General features: G+C 38.4%; 2 protein-coding genes across 2 annotated transcripts; both read right to left on the bottom strand.

Moving 5' to 3' along the window:
• Positions 1-544: 544 nt before the first annotated feature.
• On the bottom strand, positions 545-9,076 carry LOC123864804 (sodium/potassium-transporting ATPase subunit beta-2-like). The gene is made up of 7 exons (XM_045905496.1): positions 8,910-9,076; positions 4,281-4,409; positions 3,541-3,663; positions 2,427-2,605; positions 2,049-2,153; positions 1,479-1,647; positions 545-1,262 (listed from the first exon to the last, which is right to left on the bottom strand). The coding sequence occupies exons 1-7, from the start codon at positions 9,043-9,045 to the stop codon at positions 1,153-1,155; spliced, it is 951 nt and encodes a 316-aa protein (XP_045761452.1). The 5' UTR covers positions 9,046-9,076; the 3' UTR covers positions 545-1,152.
• A 4,453-nt stretch (positions 9,077-13,529) lies between these two features.
• On the bottom strand, positions 13,530-25,912 carry LOC123864833 (sodium/potassium-transporting ATPase subunit beta-1-like). The gene is made up of 7 exons (XM_045905542.1): positions 25,617-25,912; positions 17,579-17,707; positions 16,319-16,420; positions 15,762-15,862; positions 15,332-15,430; positions 14,397-14,547; positions 13,530-13,789 (listed from the first exon to the last, which is right to left on the bottom strand). Exons 1-7 carry the CDS (start codon positions 25,759-25,761, stop codon positions 13,644-13,646), a joined length of 873 nt encoding a protein of 290 aa, XP_045761498.1. The 5' UTR covers positions 25,762-25,912; the 3' UTR covers positions 13,530-13,643.
• Between the last annotated feature and the right edge of the window lie 399 nt (positions 25,913-26,311).

Raw genomic sequence — 26,311 nt, 5'->3', positions numbered from 1 at the left:
GCTTAGGTACTTGTAAACCGCTTTATTTACAAATAAGCGTAATTCCAAACGTCGATTAGCAATTAGTTATCACTTTACCGATTTTGACTACAAAATCTTGAACCTCAAGCAAAATTCGTTCACCTGGCTTCTCTCGTGGTGAGCTTAGAGCTACGTAGCTTCTGTCGTCAGTACAAACATCACTATTTAAGTTCCACTCGCCAACGAGTTATCGCTTCGATGAAGCGGACTCTCGTTCCCGCAGAAGACAGCTGTAGCCAACGGGTGCCATCATTAGGGCCTTACCACAATAGGCGCTTGCGGTGCGACGTCGCATCGGAAAATTCTACGACAACCCACAACGCATCGTGGGATTTTACAGGGAATCTGAGGTACGACGTTGCACCGCAATTATTGTGAAAAGGCCGTAAGGTATCGTTGAAAGATGACCAGAGATAAGGAATAAAACAATCGTTGATTTTTTTACATTTAATACATTTTTGTTGAGTACCTCAATTAATACAATATTTACGGTATATTTGGAACTAGTTTGAACACATTCGATTAAAGTAAATAAGAAAATTATACAAAAAAATACCTACATCATCAATAGCAAAAATCATAATATTATTCTAATATTTAAACAATTAACTAAATGCACTGGGCCAATACGAACCCATACTTAAGTACCTATTTTATACCCAGGTTAGGTATACACTGATCCCACATATAACAATTATATTCGTCAAGCATTGATCCCTTTTAATTAAGTAAAGCCGCAAACACATTGCTGGGTTGTGATGAGTCGTGAATCGTGATAGAACATAAAAGGCAATCGGGGTTAAAACGTTTTACTCGTGTAATGAAGACTTCAACCAAGCAAGTCTGTCGTGGTGCTTTGGAGGGTTAGTTTAAGTTTGCATATTTGATAGATTTGAGTCGTAGTGCAACTTGCTGTTGTTGTACGTGGATGATACTGTGTCAGAAACCTTTACGCAAGTTTCAATAACAATTGTAATTTTCAACCCAATCGGATGAATGATAAGCGAACGCATAAGTAAAGAACGGACATAATAAACCCCATTTTTTTACACGACGATATAATTAAAAGCATTGACTAATGCATAACCTAAATAATTGTCTAATGGATGCCTAGAAGGATATTAACTATGTTCAGTCGATCATAATCTCGAGATGCGTGGATCCAAAACGGTCCTTGAGGCTGTCTGTGTATCTGATGTTCTTGGCCCACGCCCTGCAGCGAATGTTGATGATCTGGTGTACTGCGAAAATAAATGTATCTTTAGACTGAGGCCGCACGATGCGTTTTCAGTGCAATATGTCGGAAAAAATACCCGAGTACGGAACCCTCGGTGCTGGAGTCTCTCACACTTGAGTGGTTTTTCAGACTTTAAGCCAAACGAAGCTCTCGAAAGTACGTATTATTTTTTATGACAAAACTAATATTCGATGACCCTGAATCCTGATAAATGACTCACATTTCGGCTGCAGCAGCTGCACAGCGACGAGAGGGCTGAGGTAGCCCGGCGTGTTGTCGTAGGGGAAGAACGTCTCGGGCAGGCCGGGGAACGGCCAGTACTTCAGGGGGCCCAGCGCGTCCACGTCCGCTGGTCGTTCACCCATGCACGATAGCCAAATTTTACGGCGCTAGAAAAAAGAAGCAGACTCAAGTGGCAAAGTCCTGATTTGATATCTTGGCAAAGACTTTTTAGGTTTTCGAGCTGGGCAGAAGCTGCTTCTAATAAAAGACGATCAAAGTTATCACTATCTGTAATGACGTCTACCCTGATTCTAAATGCGAAAGTGTTAACTTATTCAACGGTTATGTCAAACACATGATGTACCCATCTGAACGTTTAGGCTGTCGCGAATGATACTTATAATATTATGGTGATGTAAATATCGGGTTGTAGTTGGTAATTCTAAAACCGTTGGCGTATAGCTGGATCCCCACTCCCCAGCTTTTATCACCGCTAACTCTTAATAGCCAGGATAAAAGGTAAATTGACTATGGTAGCTGCCAGCCTTCCAGTCGCATTGCAACTTACTTCTTGTAGTGTTGTAGTTGAGTTTATATAGTTTGTTATATCAGGAGGCATTCCAGGAGGAAGAGCTTGAGGATCGTCGTAGAAGTTGGGGTTCCAATCAAAAAGCTGAAAAAAAAACTGAATATAAGTTTGTATAGAAATTATTTTATTAAAAAACTTGAATGAAAGTTGACTTTTAATCCACCTTTGTCAGTAACCAAGGTGGCTGCGCACTCTGTCTAGGATCCTTAACCTCAATATTTAGAAATACCTACACCAGCTAAGTTATTATTCATATTATAATAATTTGATAACGTGAAACGTCTCTTTAGAAGTTTAAGATGAAATCTCCTTAAACATGCCTCAAGTATGTGAAAAAATAACAGAGAAATACCTTACCCTATTGAGTTTAATGATAATACATGGTGTCTTGTTCTTGAAACCAAAATGGTTTTCCTTGTTGCAGTCACCGAACTGGCTGATATTGAAGGAGCAGACCTCGTTGCGAGGAGGTTTGGAGTCGCCGCAGTCACGCTGGTTCACTCCCTGGTTTATGAGCAAGGTTTTGTTCTCATAGGCTGAAAAGTATAGCACCTATCATGAATATAGCTGATCCCGGCTGTGCTCACGTGGTTAGACGAAGTAAGAAGACTAGTTTCGAACCCATCCGGGGTCCTTGTCAAAGGGAACATGCTTGCAACGCGGCGCGGTCGAGCCTCGTCTATGCTTAAGATGCAAGAAGAATGAATTTACTTTTCCGAGACATCACTTTTAACCTCCTCTGTTCCCATTTTTTTATAAACTAGCTGTGCCCGCGAATTCGTTCGCGTGGATTAGTGACGTTTCGGGCAGCATATACTCTGTACGTTAAGAATGTTCGCCGTGATTCTTTAAATTGACATAACTTTTTTATTTATGAACCGATTGACATGAAATAAACACTAAATGTTAAGTGAAGCTTACTACAATATATTAGTGAAAACCGTATCTAAATCGAATTAGCCGTTTCTGATATTAGCGTGCACAAACACACAGACAAACAGACAAAAAAAAATTTAATTACAATTTCGGGTTCGGCATCGATATAATAACAACCCCTGCTACTTTTTTTTTATATATTTCCATTATACAGACACCACTTTTCTACAATTTTATTATATGTATAGATAGATATAGATGAAAATAAAACATTTTCAGTTTCGCAAGAATCCCTTTGAGCGAGAATCTATAAGGGTTGCTATATTTAGAAAAGAGCAGTATAGGTGTAACACATAATATGCATGATTCATTGATGTAGGAGGAAGAATGGAAAACGTTCTACTCAAATGCAACGGTGTATTCGGTCAACGCTTTGCTGATCTGAATTGCCTGTTTGGGTATTCCTGGATATGGAGTAAGCTTGACTGACTGCAGTGATCTAACGGGGAACTCTACCAGCGATCTCACGTTCAACGAACGGACAATATCTGAGTGCGGAAAAGGAAACAGAAATGTAGAATATACGCATACATACGTGCAAGAAACTCATTGATGTTATCCACGTATTTCTTGATCTGAGTGTCGTTGTCAGCTTTGTACCATATCAAAGCGCCCTGCTCGTATAGTATCGGTCTGTGTCCCATGCCTGGATTGTCACCTGAAACAGGTAGGATTTTGGATTACAGCATCATTTTCCATCAAGATTCCACTCTAATTTTGGATTGACTTGATAACTAGAACTGGCATATAAATACCTTAAAACCTATTTCGTTGAAAAGAGCGCTTGCTTCGATTATACCCGGTATCGACCATAGCTTGAAGTGGAGATAATCATCCGACCAATCAGATAATTACAATTATTAGTAGATGACGTGATAATTCTTTCACATCATCTATCAATAGTCTGATTGGTCTGAGAAACACATCTGCATATCTGTGTTCATCTCTGATAGATACCGAGTTAAAGCTTGTGGCGAATGATAAGCTCCTTCTGATCCTTTGATAAGATCGACACATTTGGCCGACGAAGAAAATATGAATCTTTAATCTTCTTCTTTATCAACTTGGTTATTAAGTTAAAACTTGCCAGGGAGAGCAATCCTGTGTCTTTTGAAGACACCCTGAAATATTTATAGTTGCCAATAATAGAATCAGCCAGCGTGAAGTAGAGCAGAGATGCATGCAGAGCGAGAAGAAGATGATGATGCAGATGAACATCTGCATCATCATATCAGATAGATCAGGCCTATCTCAGCTGGAAACAAGAGAACCTACCAATAATAGAGTCAGCCAGCGTGAAGTAGGGTATCCTCTCGTCCATGGCGGAGAGCAAGCCGCACATGCAGAGCGAGAAGAAGATGATGATGCAGATGTACATCACCAGGTAGATCAGACCTATCACGCCTGGAAAAAATCAAGATTATCTTTGAGGAACTGCTCAAATAGATGGGAACAGATAGCTGTTGTGAAACATAATATTATAGGTCCACCACTGCTCGTTTGCCCCCTAACGCAGAGTCATTAGGTAAAAGGTATTTCGCTTTGTATGTATGTAGGTCTGTCTGTGGCACCGTAGCACTCAAACAGATGAACCTCAGATAAAAATCAAAATGTTGAGGTGTCAAATTTTTGAAACCCCAGAGGTGTCAGATTTTGGAAACCCCTTTGCACAACAAGTACACTAATGTCGGGGGCATTTTTTTAAATTACACCTTTTTGCGTAGGTATTAATTACAACTATGTGAGTATGTTGTTTTTGAAACTTTAGCATACCCTCCATTCTATACCTACACATTCGTACGATCTGTTCAGTTGCGAAAAAAAATCAAAGCAAAGTTCGTTCTAAATATTTTCGCATAAATAATATCGAGATTTCGCACAAATCTTCGTATACGTTACACTAAACATATTTCCGCTAGTGCATAAAATGTGGCGAAGAGTAAACAGTCCGTGACCGGTTTTCGTAGAGCTATTTCAGTTAGGGATCGATTCGATACGACTGTTAGGCACTTTAATACTAGAAGTAGGTAGGTACGACATACATTTCGCACGGTTTCAGAGGACCGAGTTAGGCTCATCGCTCACTGCAAAATCAAGACGGAGCCGAGGCGACTACCGTTTTAGGTTTCCGTTCCCGAAAGGTGCTGACGGGACCGTCTGCTCGTCTGTCTGTAAGCGGACTGTATCTCTGAACAAGAATAGATAGAGTAGATTTTCATAGAATGTGCCGCTATAACAACCAATAATTAAAAATTACAAAATGGTTGACATGAAATAAGTGGTATTTCTCATGCGATGGTACGGAACCCTTCGTATGCGAGTTCGACTCACACTTACCGATTTTTTTCCTTCGCTTCGCCGTGTATTTGTTGATTTATTTCATCAATATCGCCACAACGGAGCAACGCATCGGCGTGATTTTTGCATGGATATTATAGTTCAGGACTTGGAGAGCGACATAGGCTACTTTTAATCCTAGAAAATCAAAGATTTCCCACGGGATTTGAAAAACCTTAATCCAGGCAGACGAAGTCACGGGCATCGGCTAGTCTTGAATAACCGCCACCGTGACGCCACCGCCTCGAGGCTTGATCATGTGAGCCATACGCATTACAAAGTTACAACCTAGTAACCGCAGGCGATGGCAACGCGAATAAACTATGCCAGTGAGTAGAGTGCTCTGATGGATTAGGTTTTTAGTGCTGTTTTTTAAATATAAATCCTGTTTAGAGCACATAAATGTTTTTAGGGAGATATGTTGAAGAAAATAATCGATAAAAATGTGATGCCGCCGCAATAGTTTAACAGTTTGGAGTGGATTTAAACTTTAAACCTTAGCTTAAACTCTTTACCTCCACTTTTTATTGTTCACAGTCACTAAATAAATAAATAGTATGGGTTCTAGGTATGTGTCAAATGTGTCAATTTGTGTGGATTAAAGCGAGCGGGTCAAGTGTGTACCGAGCAAACACTTTACCTCCACTTTTTATTGTTCACAGTCAAAGTGTTTGGTACAATAAAGGACAGATAACATTCTAGTAGAGAACATTATGAGAATTTCCCTTGTGCGCTCCCCAGCGCTTTCCATATAAACTTAGCTTAGCCTTAGTTTTCACAAAGCTTAGCTTTTATTTTGATGTGCTCTAAAAATGTAATTAGTATTTCCAATTAATAAATGGGGTAGGTATCATACGAAAGGGCTTTATCTGTAGGTACATCCTAAAACAGATTTCTATTTATTCTTATGCATAACAGTAAAAAATTTTGAAAAAACCCTCGGTGCGCGAGAGTTTTTTTATAGTTAGAATATTAGAAAACCGAAACACGGTTTGTATTTTGTAGTACCTATGCGTTTGGCGATTGAGTTTCTAGTATTCTAGTTCAGTGGTTAAGATATCTGTTGTCACTTTCAAGGAGGCATCATCAAGGTAAACCGTTGTCATATTTTCCTACCTGCCGACCAAAAGACAAAGAATCAAGTAATAATTGAAGTATAAGCCAGTGTCACTTGGAATGATGTAAGGATTACCCATACATAACGATAACCCATACATCCAAATCTGTTCAGGCATAGAATCCGTAACTGGCATGGCAACGCCGTGGTCTTATAAGTATCATCATTCATCAGTCAGCACCGCGACAAAGAAGTCGTCGATTATGGAGTCACAAGAGATACAACAGAGAGAGACAAGAGAGACAAGTATCAAAACTATATTCATACACCTAGTCGCGCTATATCCAAGGGGTCGTTGGTGCATCTGGGCGCCGCCTACCTGACGTTGGATACCTAAACTTGCTTAGCGTAAATTCGAGAGCATACCCTTAACGTAGTCGGTACGGGGTACCCGTAGTACGCGACAGGTTGAGATGGCAATCAGGGTGGGGAAAACCCCCGCAAAGCCACTGCGGTAACCCGGTGCGGGATAGCGCGGGTGACGTGCGGGTGTGCGGGACCATTGCCATCTCAGCCTAGCGCGTACTATATCTACAATACTGAAGCCAGGGGTGAGTGTCCGCCCCACCTTAGTCTGACGCGTCTCGATGGGAGAGGCTCTATGTTGCCAATTAATTAAAGAAAACTAATATACGAATGGAAAGTTTCTCTGTACTTACTTTCCGTCGGGGAAATAAGTAACCTTCGCGCCCCGTAGAAAAGGGGTGTGTGTTTCTGTGTGTTTATCTGTGCCAACGCAGAACTTCCTGACTATACCTATCAACATTGTCATCATCGTCATCACATTGCCAGCTCACTACTGAGAACGGGTCTGGTCTAAGAAGGAGAAATGCAGCAAATCAACAGCAGTTATAGTGAGCAGTTATTCTCAGATCTTTTTATTTAACATGACGTAAGTACGAAGGATCATCAAAATATTTTATTAAACAAGACCATGAAATATGCAGTGCGTTTACATTTATCCATCATATTTTATAGCTTCTAGCGAATTTAGATTTTAACCCCTTGACGCAAATGGTCTTTCAAGTATTTCTGTGATGACTATCAGTCTATCTATATGTGGCATAGTAACTCCCAACGAACTTTCTCAATGGTTTTTTAGGGATTTGTACCCGAAGTGTGCCAAGTGCCATCACAGTATACCTCCGCTGTCCGTCCATCCGTCATTCCGTTCATCCGTCTCTGTCAGCGGCTCTATCTCGTGAACCACAATAGGTAGAGAGTTGAAATTTTCACAGAATTAAAATTTCTATTGGCGCTATAAAAACAAATAGGTAATAAAAATTTCGGACTATGGCAGAAAGAGAAAATTCGAATATCTAGGATCGAATATAATGCGCAACTCAAGATATAACCAGCTGCAGTTTCTAGATCACACTAATATTATAAAGGCGAAAGTTTGTATGTGTGTGTGCGCGTGTGTGTGTGTGTGTGCGTGTGTGTGTGTGTGTGTTCGTGTGTGTTTGTGTGTGTGTGTGTGTGTGTGTGTGTGTTTGTCACTCCTTCACGCAAAAACCACTGGACGGATTTGGCTGAAATTCAGAATGGAGATAGATAATATCCTGGATTAGCACGTAGGCTACTTTTTATCTCGGAAAATCAAAGAGTTCCCACGGGATTTTGAAAAACATAATCCACGCGGGCGAAGTCGCGGGCATCGGCTAGTAAAAGATAAAAGGCAAACGTAGACATGGCCGTAGATGAACATCCAGGCTTAAAAAATTCCAGTGGTTAAACATAAGTACAAGGTTACTGTTAAGGACAGCTGTGTCTAAAATCCATATGATTGCCAATCTCTGATAGGAGATAGCACTAGAAGAAGAGCAAGGCAACTTAGCAATTGTAACCACTTTCAAACCCGTAACTGATACTTAGTTCGAAATAGTTTGCATTGAAACCATTAATAATATCGTGTCGTTTACGTGGCAAGTACATATACCTATCAACTTTGCGAAAGATCATTTTTTGTACCAATATATTTGTTTGTAATTTCAAGATCATAATTTTTTTGCAACAGATATTTTTAGATCTGGATATAAAATCTAGCAAGCTTTAATGCATTTGAAATGGTGATTTGAACGAAAATGTTTTAAAAACTCCTAACTTTAATTTTATTTTTAAAACCCCCTCCACCACACTGGCCAAGTGCGAATTGGCGGACATTATGGAGCTCTCTCAGCCACCATGCACAGCAGTACATGGTGTCCTTTACCATGAAAGCATGTGATATTTAATTTCTAAAAACGCAAATAACTCCGAAAATACTTTTAAATATTATTACTTACCCAACTAAAAAATATAGGACGGGGTATGGAAGAAAAATATTTTGTTTTTCCTAATGAAAAAATAGATAGTTAATTTAATTCAGTACACCTATGAGTTCAAAGTGTTTAACTTATGAAAGTTAGTAAGTACCTACTTAACTTTCAAATATAAAAAAGTAGTCTTACCCCATCTCTTCCCAGTCCGTCCGAGAAAGGTCCTCTCCTCAGGGTTCCAGATCGCGTATTGGATCCTCTGGAGGAAGGGCCGCTGAGGAGGTCTCCGGCAGTAGTTCACCACTCCATTGGGCTTGTCCGCTCCCATTCTGGACTCACCACTAAATGAACTGAACGCCCGAAGAACCGACAGTGACGAATATAGTAGATGCTACAAAGTTGTTATTTTGTTGGTTATTTATGCCTAAAGGTTTTGTGTCTCTGAGAAGACAAAGTTTAAAGATAGATCACAAGATATTTTTTAGTAACAAGTAGGTATATTGTTTAATGAAGATACACTTTCTTTTTCAAAATAGCATTTTTATGCACTCTTTAAGCTTGTTATGAGTATGACTTATGATATACACGCTTACACGCGCGTTACATTTCACACTTCAATAAATTGAACATGCGTGCGCGCCCATACTACCTATTTACGGCTAACAAGAAAAAACGGCTCGCACGTCATACGAGCTTGTAAGCGCGTATTTCTTACTGAAACAACTCTAAATGAATCGAATCGAATACTACAGTTTTAATTTTTCGTCTTAGAATTCTTCTACGAACTTTTTACACCTGTGATTGAAAACTTGCGCTTTAAAACATCCAACTCACAATCTAGACAAAGAGAATGTAGTTTCAACATTAGGCACAATTCTCGAGTTCAGAAATAGCACCGTCTGATGGAATAATCTTTGCCATCCGCCGCAGATCCGCCCAAATCTGCCCCGAACTGGCGTAGTCGCCGCCCGCCCTACAAATTAACTTCTCACCTTGTCCTAGGGATGATTAGTTGACTGAAGCCTAGTGAAATTTATTTCGGGAACAGATTTATTTCATACCCCATCCTATAAATCAAAGAAAAGAATTTCTATCGTGCTTAGAAATTTTATTAAAGCTATATAGATTATAGCTAAGAACACCCTCGATCAAGCCACCTTTCAAACAAAAAAAAAATTAAAATCAGCTCATTAGTTTATGAGATACGATGCCACAGACAGATGTACAGACACACAGATACACACGTCAAAGTTATCTCTTTTTGGGTCGGGGGTTAATAAAACAAATCAAAATATATACAATGAAATAAATATATGAAAATGCGACTGTGTGTTTGTTTGTAGACTTGTCTTTCAATTGTTATTGTGATTTTTTGCATGGATATAGTTGAAGAGTAGCAGATAGAGGAGATAGGCAGAGGCTCGCAGGATTTTTAAACACCTAAGTTCACAGTTGCAGGAACCAGCTAAGAATGGTTTAACCATAGTCCAACACGCTCCTCAAGTCAGACTTGACTCACCTTGGAGAACGTTATGGAGAACTCTCGTCTCTCGCGCACGCAGGTTTCCTCACGATGTTTTTTTTGACCGTTAAAGCAAGTTATATTTAAATTGCTTAAAACGTACATAGCTCCGAAAAGTTAGAGGTGCGTCCCCGGAATCGAACCCCCGACCTTCCGCGTTAGAGGCCGACGTCTTAAGCAATAGGTTATCACCACTTTTTTTCCGGATAAGCTGGTTCCCGTTACATCATCACTTACCATCAAGTATAGTCGATATCAAACCTGTCATAACAACCTTTGTTTATGTTACCCAGCCCAAACTATCAAGTGATTAGTCTAAGTAAAAGTTCATAGAGTGAAGTAGAGTGAGGGAAGAACTCTCGGTTTGACCCTGAATCGATGATATATCAAATTTTAGGCTATGGGTGACGTGAAATAAAAAAAAAACTGAAAAATATAGGCGATTCATTGGCTACCATGCTACCTAGTGTCAAATCCATAGTATGCGACAGATGGAGATGGCAATCCCATAGATAAATCTTCCGGGTTTTATCTATGGGATTTATTGGATTTAATATTATCTAGGTTTAAAATTTGACCTTTGATAACCTTTGTACCCTTTGAAGTAGGTATTGTATAGAATACGTTACCTTCGACCAATGCGCAGCTATTTGTCCAAACCTTAAGGATCATTAAATAAAATAAAATCAATAGATGTAATTTGATAAAAAAGATTTTATTCAATTTTAAAACTCGTGTAGTAGGTAGTTATAAATAACACATAAATATTTATATTAGTTATTGATATTATGTGCAATATAGATAACTAATATAAAACGTTTAAATTACATTAGGTAAATTATTTCTGTTAAATAAATTCAAATTACGACACAATACAAATTTTTGCACTGGTTACAGGTTAACGCTTTATTTTACAACTAAGTATATTATCTACAATACTTAATTTTACGAAACTACCATGAATTTTACACGAATGCCCAAAAAAAGGAGTTTTTAGGATTCATGTACCTATGTTTGTATATTAGTTCCTTAATTCCATCTTATCTTCTAATCGTGAATCCTTGCAATATTATCCCGAGGACAGTAACTTCAAAAAAATCAATATGGCGGTTATATGGCGCCATTTTCAAATGTAATTTTTTTTCTGGCAGGATACTGTAGACGTGTTTTTAATTTTAATACTTTTCCCCTTGTTATACACTGGATAGGTAATAAATAAATTATTATAATAAAAATTCGTCTATTAAAATCTAAAACATGAAAAATTAAGTTTTTTAAACCCTAAAAACTAAACGAAGATATTTTACAAGAAAACAAATTACCAAGCTAACAATTTTATATTAAACAATTTCAGCTTTTCGAACTTTGAATAGTTTATTTCTACATACTTAGTATTTTGTGAACATTATAATTTATATTATAAGTACAAGCTTTTTATTTTATTTTTAAGTTCATTCTATTTTTTAACGTTTTTTTATTTATTTGTTTAATATATTACTACCTTGCTGCCCAGGTCAATAAATTAAAATTCTTAAAGTAACCTAATCGCGAAATTACATTTCATCGTTTACCCGCATTTTGATATCATATGCAATCGCAAACGACTAAGTGTTATTCCGGCTTAAATAAGGTCCCTTAATCTCTATCTACTCGTGTAATTATTTAATTAATAATAAATATTCCAATTGTGGATAATATAGGAATGAATAGACGTAAGTAGTGTGGGTCGGTACAGGCGCGCATTTCCCAGAATTACTTACTACTGCGATTATAGGTAAGTAACCTATCCACGGAGAAAAGTTAGTTTAGAATGTCCTGTAGACCTGGTAGATCTAAGGTACTAGTTACTACACATACGCGATATATCTACATAATACTACTACTTATATCTATATAAGCTAAGAGATTTAAAGGTTTTTCTGATATCATAACAAATTCTGTAGCAGTTTTACTACAAACAACACACTACGTACAATACAACATACTACTAATACAAATATTTTAAATAACTATGCAGTAGTCAGTAATAATTACCTAGTTAAACTAGGAAAATAAATATATTCATTATTACTAAGTAGTATAGTAATACTTAATAGTAATTCTGGGAAATACCTGTACAATCAAGGAAAAGTTACAAGGAAATTATCATATATTCTTATATTAAAAACCTTTGGCTCACACTTCACACCATTCTATGTGTGCATAAAAATACAAATATAAATCATTAATTTGCATATTTTGAACCTTCCCCCGCAGTTGAACTAAGTATACTGTATAACAATTAAACGCGCGCGAGATTCCATTTTGAACAAGTGTAGGTAAATTAAAAATTTATAACACCCCCGACAAGTGAAGGTTACAGTAACTAGAAAAAACCGATAATACCTGATAACTTTCAAACGGCGGCTGAACTGATTTTCTTGGACTATTCCGCGCCTACGATCTAAAGTATCTGAGTTTTCCAAAACATCATTTTCAAATAAATAATTATGTATTTAGGCAACGTCCATCTTGACAGCTTGACATTTGTCAATTGACATAATATTATAAACCTAGCGGTTATGTAACCTTCTTTTCTACAAGAAAACTAGAAAAGAGCTCATAACTCTTAAACGGCTGAACCAATTTTTTTGGATTATAGCTAAGAACACTCTCGATCAAGCCACCTTTCAAACAAAAAAAACTAAATTAAAATCGGTTCATTCGTTTAGGCGCTACGATGCCACAGACAGATACACAGATACACAGATACACAGATACACAGATACACAGACACACAGATACACAGATACACACGTCAAACTTATAACACCCCTCTTTTTGGGTCGGGGGTTAAAAAGAGTCTGTAAAAGGTTTTTATCATGAATATCATGTAGGTAATAAATAAATCGTAAAGCTTTTAATCTATGGCACTGACTACTTACCTAGACACTTTACAACACTTTGATAAAAGATGGCAGCCTCAAAACGGCTGTTCTGTTTGGCGGCCATTTCGAATACGAATGGTAGCTACGCGAACGTTAGTTCCGTCCGAAAAAATCCTAGTGACTTCAAGTGTATAATTTTAAATTAGAAACTTTTAAGTGATTCTTCTCGGCGGGATTCTAGAAACATAATATTATTATCTAGGGCCTAATGTAGGGATTTATTTATTAATCTGCTGTCAAGCCCTGTCATTGGACTTCGTCTGTGTTGGTGTTAGCTGGCGGGCGTGCTCTGCCTTTTTGGAGTGTTTTTTTGTTAAAACTGACTGGAAAGCGCTCTAAGGGGGTGCCGTGCGTGTGTCGGTGAGCGCCGGCACAGACGGGGTCCATACTTGTATAGTTTAACTAATTTGTTACAAATAACTACAAACTTGACATTGGCTAATCTTTGTAAAGCCAGACAAGAGAGAGAGAGCCCTGTCATTCAACAGTGTCCGTGGAGTTAGCGGCGGTGGTGTCTGTGATCTGCATGAGGATACGGACGTATCCGGACGGTTCCTTGAGGCTTTTGTTGTACACTATGTTCCTCGCCCACGCCCGGCATCGAACCGCGACTATTGTGTTCGCTGCGAAAACAATCATAGTGATCATAAAGAAACAAGTGCAAATTAAAAATGTATAACACCCCCGACAAGTGAAGGTTACAGTGACTACTACAAAAGAGCTGATAACTTTCAAACGACTGAACCGATTTTCTTGGATTATAGCTAAGAACACTCTCGATCAAGCCACCTTTCAAACAAAAAAAAACTAAATTAAAATCAGTTCATTAGTTTAGGTGCTACGATGCCACAGACAGATATACACACTTCAAACTTATAACACCCCTCTAAGTCTAGTTGGCTTGGGGGTTAAATAAAAGATAATGATCAGGCGGAGATCAACTTATTGCTTCCTACTGAAAGCGATTACACACTCATCCGATCCGAGTCCGTCAAAATACGGATATAAAAAACTCGGACCGAACTCGGATATTGCTTACCCCCTAATCCGATCTCTGGTGCAAATCCAAGCTAATATCTAATCCAAAGTTAAGCAACGTTGATACAAGTTTATAACTGGATGGGTGACTAGCTTTAGTGGACCGAAATACTCTTTTGTAGAGAAAATTAATGAACATTTTTTTATATTCAATGTAGTCTCAGGGTGTTGAACAAGCAGGCAAGTCCTTACTTGGTGGTGTAACTTTGATAGGCAGGAGAGGGCTGATGTAGTCCTCTTGGTTCAGGAAAGGGTAGAACCTGCCCGGCAAGCCGCGCCCCCAGGGGTACTCGATCTGAGTATTGTTGCGCTCGTCCCAACAGGATATCCAGACTTGTTGACGCTGGAATAAAAAAAATGCGTAGAGTAGGAAGGCAAAACACTTAAATCCCGGGGGTATAGGTGAGAGGGGGGGGGGCAAGGCTTGGGGCAAGTAGCTGCCCTCACACCTGGTTTTTTTGGTTGAAACCGTACTGTCTTTAACCGACCGATGTGAGCTAATTTAGAAATTATTGATTCTTAGTTAGGTAAATTGGTCCAGCGGCTTATTGAACCAATTATTGTGTGAATAATCTCCTGCTGGAATAGTGTGTGTGTGCGACTTTACGCACTAAAAAACCTACCCTGTATTTTCCAGGTTAGGTGAAACTGCATAGCATTACTTCGTGCTGATCCTCTAGTTCTTTCTCTGTCTTCTTCTTTTCCTCTTTTCCCTTCTTTTCTCATCTCTTTAGCTTTAGTCATTTGGCTATGCCGTTGAAACGCTCTTTGCTCGATAGTATCCGTTTTATAAGAATTTGGAGCGTGAACACCATCGATTCCTAAGCCACTTGTGCCTCCGTTCTAAGGTCCGCACTGCTAGAATATTCAATGATTGTGTGTGTGTGTTTATGGGAGGGGGAGTGTCTGTGCGTGGGGGGAGGGGGTCTGTGCGTGGGGAAAGGGTGTCTGTGCGTGGGGGAAGGGTGTCTGTGTGTGGGGAGGGTGTGTATGTATTTGACCACTGATCAACCCAAAAAAAGATGTTATGATATTGGATTACCTGGCGGCAACGCATTCCGCTTAGCATTTTGCTTAATATCCAACTTTTATAAACTTATTCTGTTGAATTGAACCATTGGGCATACCTCGATTTCAGCTAGATCATTGATGTACTCCTTTAAATCTTCAGTCATATCTGCCGGTAGTTCAGATGCAGAGAAAAAATCAGGCTTCCAGCCGTAGATCTGGAAGACAGCAGATAGGAAAAATTAATAAATAGGTAGACCTGGAGTCAAAGCTATGTGAAATCTCCTATAACCTGTCCGCGGAAGAAGTTAGTAAAGCGCTCCCATACAAATGATAGAGGCAAAAATCTCATTGGGCGTTAACTATTTTGAGTCACCAACCAATCACAAACATGTTTTCAAAATACATTCGAAATTCAATTAGAAAAAGCTATGTTTCAATTAGCAGATGTTCATGAGCGGCGGTAATCACTTAATATCGGGTGACCCGCCTGCTCGTTTGCTTGCTATTTTATTAAAAAAAAAAACTGTATAAATTAAATGTACTTACCTTATTTAATTTGACAAAAATACATGGAGATTCTGGGAATCCATAGTTATCTTCTTTTGTGCACTTCTCCTTAGACGAGACCCATGTTTCATTTTCGAAAGCTGCAATGAAGGAAGAATTCAAATTATTTACGGTAAATAAAGTTTAGTAGCTGCAGTTAGCCGTAGTAACTAGAGGCTTAGTAGTAAAGATGTCCGCCTCCTATCCGGAGGTCGGGGGTTCGATCCCGGGCACGCACCTCTAACTTAGATTAGAGAGTTAGATGGTAAAACTGTGGTTATGCGTTATGCTTGTAGGTAGTAAGCTAAGTGGGTATTTCAGTGTTGTAAGGATTAAGATATATATTTTAGTTTCTCCTTTCACCAAAGGTTGCCTGGTGGAGATTGCTCTGAGCAATAAGGCCGCCTTTGCGTATGCAAAGAACAACTGTAGAACAATTATATATTTGTTTCTAGTTTTTTCTGTTTGTTCCTTTTGTGTTGATTACTTCATGTTTTGTGTTCAATAATCTGTCTATCTATCTAAGAATATAGGGGTAGGGATGTGTAGATACTTACGTTTCAAAAATTCTTCTAGCTCATCAATGTAACTTTGAAATGATGAGTTTTGTGTATTCAGCAGTATAGCCCGAGGTCTAGATGCCACTCCTGGGTTTGCACCTGCAATAAAGTAGTCATGATTACTAGCCCTGTCTGTAGGTCCATTCCATCACGGTTCCGGTACTATACCGTGTAGAAACCAAAGGGGTATGGGTTTAATAAAAAACTGCCATACCCCTTCCAGTTTGGCCCGCTTCCATCTTAGACTGCATCATCACTCACCACCAGGTGACATTGCAGTCTAAGGTAGGTAAACCTGTACCTGAATTAAAAAAGAAAATATATGTTTTTACTCTATTTGCCATAAATAGGCACCTAGTAGTCCAGTTCATCAAAATTTGACCTTTGACCCAGTTTAAAGCTAAACGCATTGCACACCGTTTAATATCGGAATAATTAATTAAAACACCTGGAATGTTTGTTCGGTCGCGGTAATTATAACTACCGCTTATAATTACCAGTTTCCCATGACCATGACGTATTGCGGGTACACATTCATTAACTACAATTCAATTTTTTTTTACTCACGCATAACTATATAGGTGATCGATGGCAAGTTTCGGCTGAATGCGATCTAAGGGTCTATACTTCATGCAGATAGGGTCGAACCTTGTGGGGCTCTGGCTAGTACTACTTGGGGGCCTGTCAATTTTTTTTTCGATAGTGGAGACAGTACACGACACGCCGAACAAATGCATGAAGCCCATTCGACTGAAAATGACTGCGTTTGTGAGAAAATACTGTGAGTGAAAAGAAATGTGAGTATAGTTTTGTAGAAGAGAAGAGCGTAATAGCGAGAAAATAAACCAATAAACCCAATTTACCTCATTTAATTAGAAACCAAAATATGAATCGTTCAAAGGTGGCTCTGATAAAATTGTCAAGCTTCTATAACTCAAAATTTAAAAAACCCCCGAAACAAAAACCACTATAAAAAACTAGAAAAGAGCTGATAACTTTCAAACGGCTGAAACGATTTTCTTCAATTATTGCTAAGAACACTGTCGATCAAGCCACCTTTAAAACAAAAAAAAAAAACTAAATTAAAATCGGTTCATTCGCTTAGGAGCTACGATGCCACGGACAGATAGATACACAGATACACAGATACACACTTATAACACCCCTCTTTTTGGGTCGGGGGTTAAAAACAGAGAGCCCGTCGTCAATTTTGGCGAAAGAGGAATTACTGTTTTCCCAGGTTACAAACACAGTTACCGATCAAAGAGCTCTCCAGGATGAAGGTGGGTTTTTTGTCATCGATGACGGAGAACAGCCCCGCCATGCACAGCGCGAACATCAGCGCCAGCACCGCGTAGAACACCGCGTAGAACGCGAACACTATGCCTGGAACAATGCACATGGTAGAGTATTATACTGGTTCAAATATATTAACATGCTGGAAAATGGCTGGAAAATTTAGGTTGGGTATCGTATGGTCACGAAGCAAGTACCTATAGTTACTTTTGTTACTTTAGCTTTGTAAGTAGATACTTTTAAGTACAATGACATATTGTAATATACTCTCAGAATGAGAACATAATCCCCAACGCCTACTGGCTGAGTGCGGGTTGGCAGAGTTCTCACACCTTTGTGAAAATCATGGAGAACTCTCAGGCATGCAGATTTCCTCACCGCGCATAACTCTGAAAACATAGAGGTGCGTGCCTGCGAGCCCCGTATCTTGGAATAGGAGACTGATTGTCTCATTAAATCATGATTAACCCATTTCCGCCCCACTACTGAGTACGGGTCTCCTCTCAGAATGAAAAGGGTTTAGGCCATAGTCTGCCACGCTGGCCCAATGCGGATTGGCAGGCTTCACACACCTGTGAGAACATGGAGAACTCTCAGGCATGCAGGTTTCCTCACGATGTTTTCCTTCACCGTTAAAGCAAGTGATATTTAATTGCTTAAAACGTACATAACCGAAAAAATGCAATGTCTTATTAAATGCATAGTAATTATTGCAGGAATACACAAACCACTAATAGCTCGGTTTGTTACAGGAATATGTACTATAAATTCAATGCAATCATTGCATTACCACCTTCACAACTTCTGCATTAGCCTCCAGCCCTGCCTAGTTTTGTGTCTAGACTAGACTTGACAATTTTTGTCAATGTTTCGACCATTACTCATATTCAGTGTCCCAAACAAAAGGTCAGTCTCTGTGGGCCCGACGTATTTACTAAGGACGTAGAATGCGTCCGTCGGCTATTTCCGTCCCTACAGTTTTAGACGCGCTGACGTCTGAACCGAGCGTTAGTTATAGTTTGTCTCTTTCGTAATACAGATTATATGCTTTACCATTACTCATCTCATACCATCTGCTACTGAATTGGTCTGTTTTATGATCGTTTTTAGGGTTCCGTACCTTAAAAGGAAAAACGGAACCCTTACGGAACAGGATCACTTTGTTGTCTGTCTGTGTGTCTGTCTGTCTGTCCGTCCGTCCGTATCCATTCAAATGATACCCCACTTGATATAGTTATCTTACTTTGAAAATTTAAACACATATTAATTTTTTTTTTAAATATTATGTAACCACAAAACGGTTTTCTGATTTATTCCTTTACTTGTGCTATAAGACCTACCTATCTGCCTTTCATGATTCTAGGTCAACGGGAAGTGCCCTATAGGTTTTCTTGACAGACACGACGGACGGACAGACAGACAGACAACGAAGTGATCCCATAAGGGTTCCGTTTTTCCTTGAGATACGGAACCCTAAAAAAAACTAAAAAAATACGTAGCGGATTTTGCATGCGAAGATATAGTAGGTAGGTAACAGTAAAGTACCTAGTAGGTAGGTTATAGGTAGTAGTTTCCTGTTCGATGAGTGATTACTGATAGTGATGACGCACGCATCTCCCAAGCCCTTTGAGGAAATGTTTAGAACATGCCTAGCTGCTATCATGTTTCAACTTTCAATATTATGTGAAAGTTAATTCTGTTTTTTTTTTCAGATCATAAATTGGTTTTTGTTCTTCGAAATCGCGGGCACAAGCTAGTATTTTTAACCCCCGACCCAAAAAGAGGGGTGTTATAAGTTTAACGTGTGTAACTGTGTATCTGTCTGTGGCATCGTAGCTCCTAAACTAATGGACCGATTTTAATTTAGTTATTTTTTGTTTGAAAGGTGGCTTGATCGAGAGTGTTCTTAGCTATAATCCAAGAAAATCGGTTCAGCCGTTAGAAAGTTATCAGCTCTTTTCTAGTTACTGTAACCTTCACTTGTTGGGGGTTTTATAAATTTTTAATTTACACTTGTATAGAATATTACGGTCCAATGGTCCCAATACAAACTATTACAATACATAAAAGCTATTATAATACAAGGTATTATAATGGACTACATACTTAAATTTTACTAAACGGGTTCGCCAATACTGTAGGAAGGAGCTGGGAAGCAACAAAGGCAAGGTCAAAGGAGGGGCTGACAGCGCCATTCAAATTGAAACCATTCAGAAGCTATACAAATCCGACCAGCCACAATGCAAATCTGGATTCTGGCCTGGCAACTGCAGAAAACACGTAGACTTAAATAATAATAATATTTTCTGATAGGTAGCACTTGGAATTTTTTACGGAGTTCATTTTAAGGAGTTTTTTTCCGTTTGGAATATATGGAGTAAAATCGAGAAAAAATTTGATACTGTATCCTGCAGAACCCCTATTTTTTTTCGGGATAAAAACTACCCTATTTATGCTAACCTGGAGTATCGGCTACCACTGTACCAAACATTCAAATCCGATCAGTAGTTTTCGTGTGATGCGCGTACAGAGAGACAGACAAAAATCCAAAAAAAAATTGTTTTAGGGTCTAGTTATATCGATACTTAATAATGTTTCCTCCGATTAAAATTTTCAAAACATATTGAATGTACTTACAGAAATCGTCCAGTTACACTTTTATTATAAGTAGGTATAGAATATAGATAAGTTAAGTAGTTAGATTTTTGAGGCAAAAACAAATTGTGGCCGAGATAAGTAAGTCAAGAGTGCATTCCGATAAATATTTTTATTGGAGACTTTCGTCAAATAATTATCTTAAGAGGGGTCTCTCCGTCACCCGCTCCATACAAACGTAGTTCCAATTTCATTTGAATATTAAGCATCCAAACATGAAATTTTGCAGACAAATCTAGAAACTAATATCTATGCCTGTGGTTTTCCAGATTTCTGTTAAAATAATCGGTTTAATATGTCTGCAAAATTTCATGGACTTTGGTTGTTTATTATTCAAATGAAATTGGAACTACGATTGTATGGAGTATGTGACGGAGAGAGCCCTGTTAATTTCAGTAAGTACTTTTTACACCTACCTAAGTAGGTACTTGTTTCCCACCGTGTTATTTTGTTTTCGTTTGATTTCATTTAAATCAAGTCAGTGACCTTTTATCATGCTTTTCAAATTCCACGGACTCGACGAAGAAAACCTCATCATTTCTAATTCGAACTGCTAGGATAACACCCTTCCACCAGAGGTTTCCTCTTTAATTTTAATCTGGGTACCTTCAAGTCAAGAGTGAATAGGCATCTTCTAGGCAAGCGCGCTCTATCTTAGGATGCATCATCACTTGCCAGCAAGTCTGATTGCAGCCAAGCGCTAGTCTATAAATTCAATTAAAAAACTCATAATTTAGTGAACTTTTATAATTTTGAATGGATTTTTTATGTTAATATTTTTTTTAATCTTTGTTTGTTTATTTGACCCCTAAGGACTTTTTTAAAACATTCAATAAGTTCAAAGTTTTCGTAAAACGTAAACTGATTGGAAAATCCTATTATAATGTAAAGGATTATTTAAATGATACGAAAGCTTGGGATTGAGTTGCCAGTCAGCTTTGATAGTTCTAATAAGTTTATGTGATTTTGTAAAGTGGTGATAATAAAAAAAAAGAATACCCGGCTGAGTTTGTTGTGGGCTCTTCTCAGACTTGGGCGCGTTTGGAACCCTCGTAGCTTTAGTTTTAAGTAACGTAATTAATTATCACCACTTTATCGTACAAGTTTAACAATTTCGACCATCAAAAGGAGTACAATTGTACCTACTTTGAATAAATGATTTTGACTTTGACTTTGACGTCACCAGATTGCTATCAGAGGATAATGCCGACAACCGGGCTTAGTAAAGTTGGGAAGTTGTAACTTGGAAACCTTCTTAATTAAAATCCACTGTAGGTAGTTGGGGTCTATCTTATTCCTTCTCGGTCAATCCATTAAGAGGTAGGTAGGTATCTAGTGTTTAACGTAAGTTCTTAGTAACATGTTCTTGGTGTCTAAAGCTAAACTAAAGTGACATCACCACTATTGTTCAAACACATACTTATTAAAGTGTACCTGCTAACTTGCATCAGATAATAAAAATATTATGTTCGACTTAGGAAAACAGATTACCTACAAGGTGTTAAAAAATATCCGTAACATCAAGTTTAGTTTTTTTTGGTTGAAAGGTGGCTTGATCGAGAGTGTTCTTAGCTATAATCCAAGAAAATCGGTTCACCCGGCTGAGTTATCAGCTCTTTTCTAGTTTTCTTATTAGTATAAGTCTTAAGGGCCCTCCGATATTGCGGTCCAAGACCTTGTCTAACTCATAGGGTTCTGCTTGAGTTTAATTGAAGACAAAATGGTTAAAGCATAGATTGACCAATTGACCATTTACCTGGCAAGTTGAGGTTAGGAGTTAAGATTATCACCGATGTATTCCTAGATGTACCTACTTACCAAAAAAATTATGAGGACTTAAAGAATTTGTTTAAAACTCCAATGTAACAACGCTGCAAACAGCTGATCGCGGAAATAAACTCCTAAAAATAATTGTATTGCTTGGAAACACTGATATGGGAAGAATCTAACCCTTATGGAGAGCACTCTTAAACAACAGTGTGGATGGTGAATTCATATTCCGTTCATGAGATGCTTACAGTTGACGGACTTTCCGCGACTAGCCAGTGAAGAGCGGGTATCATCATCATGATCAACCCATCGCCATCACACTACTAAGAACGGGTCTCCTCTAAGAAGGGATTAGGCCATAGTCTGCCATACTGGCCCTGTATAGATTGGCAGACTTCACACACCTTTGGGAACATAAGGGAAAACTCTCAGGCATGCAGGTTGCCTCTGATAACTTATAAATATCTACTTATTTAATTACTTAAACGCACAAAGAACGTTAGAATATATATAATATGTAATTGTTTACTGTCCCAAATAAATAATAAAATAAAACAGAAGTGCGTGCCCGGGATTGAACCTATGACCTAGCCCAATTAGGAAACGGACGGCTTAACCACTAGGCTATCACGGTCACGGAATATCGGACATATTATTTTACCTAACAAGCAACATCTAAACTTTTCAAGTCACTGTACTGTATACCTAAAGAACGTACTGTTTCAATTGATTCTAAAACAACTAAACAGAGGCTAAACCGAGTAGATATGCTAAACTAATAAAAGTAAATCTATTCAAGATTAACGCGCTTATTACATTGCATCTCCTACCTACATAAATATAGCATTATGCACGGTCATAATTATTTTCCTACAAACACTAGCTTTTTCCTGTGACTTCGCACGCCAGTAAATAGGACTGGCGATACTTTTTAACCGACTTCAAAAAAAGGAGGAGGTTCTCAATTCGTCGGAATCTTCGATTACTCAAAGACCCCTTTTTTGTTTGAAAGGGTATACTGTGCAGGTGGTCCCATATAAATTTGGTGAAGATCTGATGAATATCTTCGGAGATGGAGAACAGAACTCCTGAATGGATAAGAGAAAATTGCTCGCGATCAGTGTAGTAGCTTAGTAAACAGTAGGGTTTTAACTGGGCATAGCATATTTATAGTACAGTGAGACCACTAAAAATTGTGAAAGATGTGGTTTTTGAAGTCGGTTTTGTTTATTTTTTGAAATTTTTTTAAAGTTCCGTACCTCAAAAGGAAAAATGAAATCTTTGGCGCATTGGCGACAGTAGACCGGGTTCAATTCCCGATAACTACATTGATCTTTTAATTATTTATGAAATACCTAAGCTGAATTTGTAATAACTACCTACGTAGGAATCAGTATCACAGTAGAAGTTTCTAACCACGAGTATGCGGTTCTTTATTGCGACCACAGATTTATGAATAATAGAAATGGAAGAATACCTAACAACTATCGCTGTCTTTGATAGATGCCGAAACATGCCACGCTGTCTCTACCTCGCACTTATTATAAAAAAAGAAAACCGGCCAAGAGCGAGTCGGACTCGCGCACCGAGGGTTCCGTACTCGGGAATTTTTTTGTCACATTTGTACGATAAATCAAAAACTATTATGCATAAAAATAAATAAAGATCTGTTTTAGAATGTACAAGTAAAGCCCTTTCATATGATACCCCATTTGGTATAGTTGTGTTACTTTGAAAATTTAAACACATTTGAATTTTTTTATTTATTATGTAACCACAAATTCACAGTTTTCAGAATGATTCCTCTTGGGCTAAAAGATCTACCTACCTGCCAAATTTCATGATTCGAGGTCAACGGGAAACCCTATAGGTTTTTTTGACAGACACGACGGACAGACAGACAGACAACAAAGTGATCCTATAACGGTTCCGTTTTTCCTTTTGAGGTACGGAACCCTAAAAAGCTCAACTTTGTCGTTAATTCAAAAATATTTAAGTTAAAGAGCGACCGCATGCTCTTCCGAGGGCATTGCCAACGCAAACTCTTCCAAGGGTATTGCGGGCGGCACTCGGCCCCTAAAGACCTTGCACCCATGTGCACTGCACACCTTGCCTTGCAATATATAGGTAAAACCGACAGTGACTAGCGCTGGGTAGGTAAATAAGATAGTAGTTTTGTCTATCGTCTATCGCACAGATCCTTTACTAATCATCTTTGCGGCGACAACTTCTACTAGGTACTTCTATAGATACCTATTCTGAATTCTGCGGTGGCAACAGTAGTTTGGTATTGTGTTCGTGTAGTCAATTTGTATCGATTGCATGTTGATTTGCGTCCAAGGCTCGATCGGTGGCCATTCATCGATCTTTATCATTGTATTCTGATCCACTCCTACTGAATACTTGATACTGAATAGCTATACCTAGTACCTAGTTAGGTCAATGCTACAGCTATTATTTTCATATGGGAACTGATTACTGTATGGGAATTTTTCGCAAAATCCATATCCATACTTATTATAAATGCAAAAGTGTGTCTGTCTGTCTGTCTGATAATTATCACGGCCCAACAGTTTAACTGATTTCGTTGAAAGGTACAGTTTTAGCTTACATCCCGGGGAAGGACATAAGCTACTTTTTATCCCGGAAAATCAAAGAGTTCCCACGGGATTCTTAAAGGCCAATCTGTTTAACTGATGGAACCGATTTATATGAAATTTGGTACAGAGGTAGCTTGCGTCCCGGAAATTGACATAAGCCGCTTTTTACCTCGGAAATCAAAGTTTCTGCAGGATTATTAAAACCTAATTCCACGCGGACATCATCTAGTCATGAAATAAGTAGATACCTAAGTCCTACCTATCAACGACCGACAGCAAAATAATCTTCGTTGGACGTTTCAAGCAATGCTCGTGCCAAACATCGTTAGGTACATTGCCTATGTTTACCTACAGTTGGGTAGGTACAAATGAAGGCAAACATATATTACCATAACCTTCCGACCAGTCGCTGTGGCATTTCAACGGGTAGGTATAAAATATAAATAATCAAATATTAATAGGGCAATTATGTAAACAATAAACACGTTGCTACCGAGTACCTAGTGTTAAGGTGCAGACACACTGTTGTAATTAACGCGCGATGGAAAGCGATTAGTTCACTCTGACGATACTGTTATACGAAATGTATACGTTTATACATATTATCGTAAAAAGGTTGACATTTACGATATGTACCTACACGTTTTATTTAGTATATTTTAGCCACAGAAGATACCGAAAAACTCTGATATTTGTAACATAATATTTGGAAACATTGCAAACGCACCCTTAATTATTTTTCAAAATTGTAAACGAAACACCAGATAAAATAACTGAAAAACTGTGAAAAGGTTAAAATAAAATTCGACAATTCGCGCTCTGCCTTTTTTCATCATTCAGTTTTTCAATGGTGTAAATTATCATAAATACCTACAAACGGCGATTATTTTCATCTAGGCAAGTATGAGTAATCTAAAATATGAACGTTAACCTTTGACCTAATTCGCTGTGCTCTTACAAAAAACAAAACTCACCCCATCGCTTTGGCGTCCTCCCCAAAAATGTTTTGTCTTCCGGATCGTAGATAGCTCTTAACGCCCTTTCACAAAAGGGTCTGCTGGGCGGCGGCGCGCGGGCCCAAGACGACTCCAAGCCGTTCGATTTCGCTTTACTGGCCATTATTAAAAATCAAAAATTCAAAAATGGAATAAGTCCGATTATTTAAATAGTGTAAGTTTAGTTTATTACGCCAGAGCGCGATCAACCGTCACGCGAGACGTTGTGGATCCGACTGCGGCGGCATGCGCGTGCGCATGGTACACAGTACACACGTGCAAGATGTTGAATAACATGTGTGCAGTGAGCGATCCGATTTCATAATAATAATTATTATACACAAACTGAGGTTTTGTAGTTTTGTCCATGCCGATGTATTAACGAATAAGCGTAAAGTATTAATCAATGCTGTCAAGCATATTAGTTTACCTACCTGCTTATTTTATCAAATCGTTTGTGACGGTACTTATTTTACAGTTATGTTAGCTTTACATATATTTTTTGAAATTTGTTTCGTAATGATATCTGTATAAATAGTATATCAAATCTTTGAAAAGAGCAACCGCTGAGTTTCTTGCTGGACCTTCGCGGTAAGAAAGGCACTTTCGAACCATTGGTCATCTCCTGGAGGGTCACCCTGCCCTCGTGCACCTGCATGTATGTAGCTTGTGCC

Source organism: Maniola jurtina, chromosome 1, assembly GCF_905333055.1.
Source record: "Maniola jurtina chromosome 1, ilManJurt1.1, whole genome shotgun sequence".
Classification (NCBI taxonomy): domain Eukaryota; kingdom Metazoa; phylum Arthropoda; class Insecta; order Lepidoptera; family Nymphalidae; genus Maniola; species Maniola jurtina.
The sequence above is the reverse complement of the archived record's forward strand: the minus strand, read 5'-3'. Positions and strand labels throughout refer to the sequence as shown.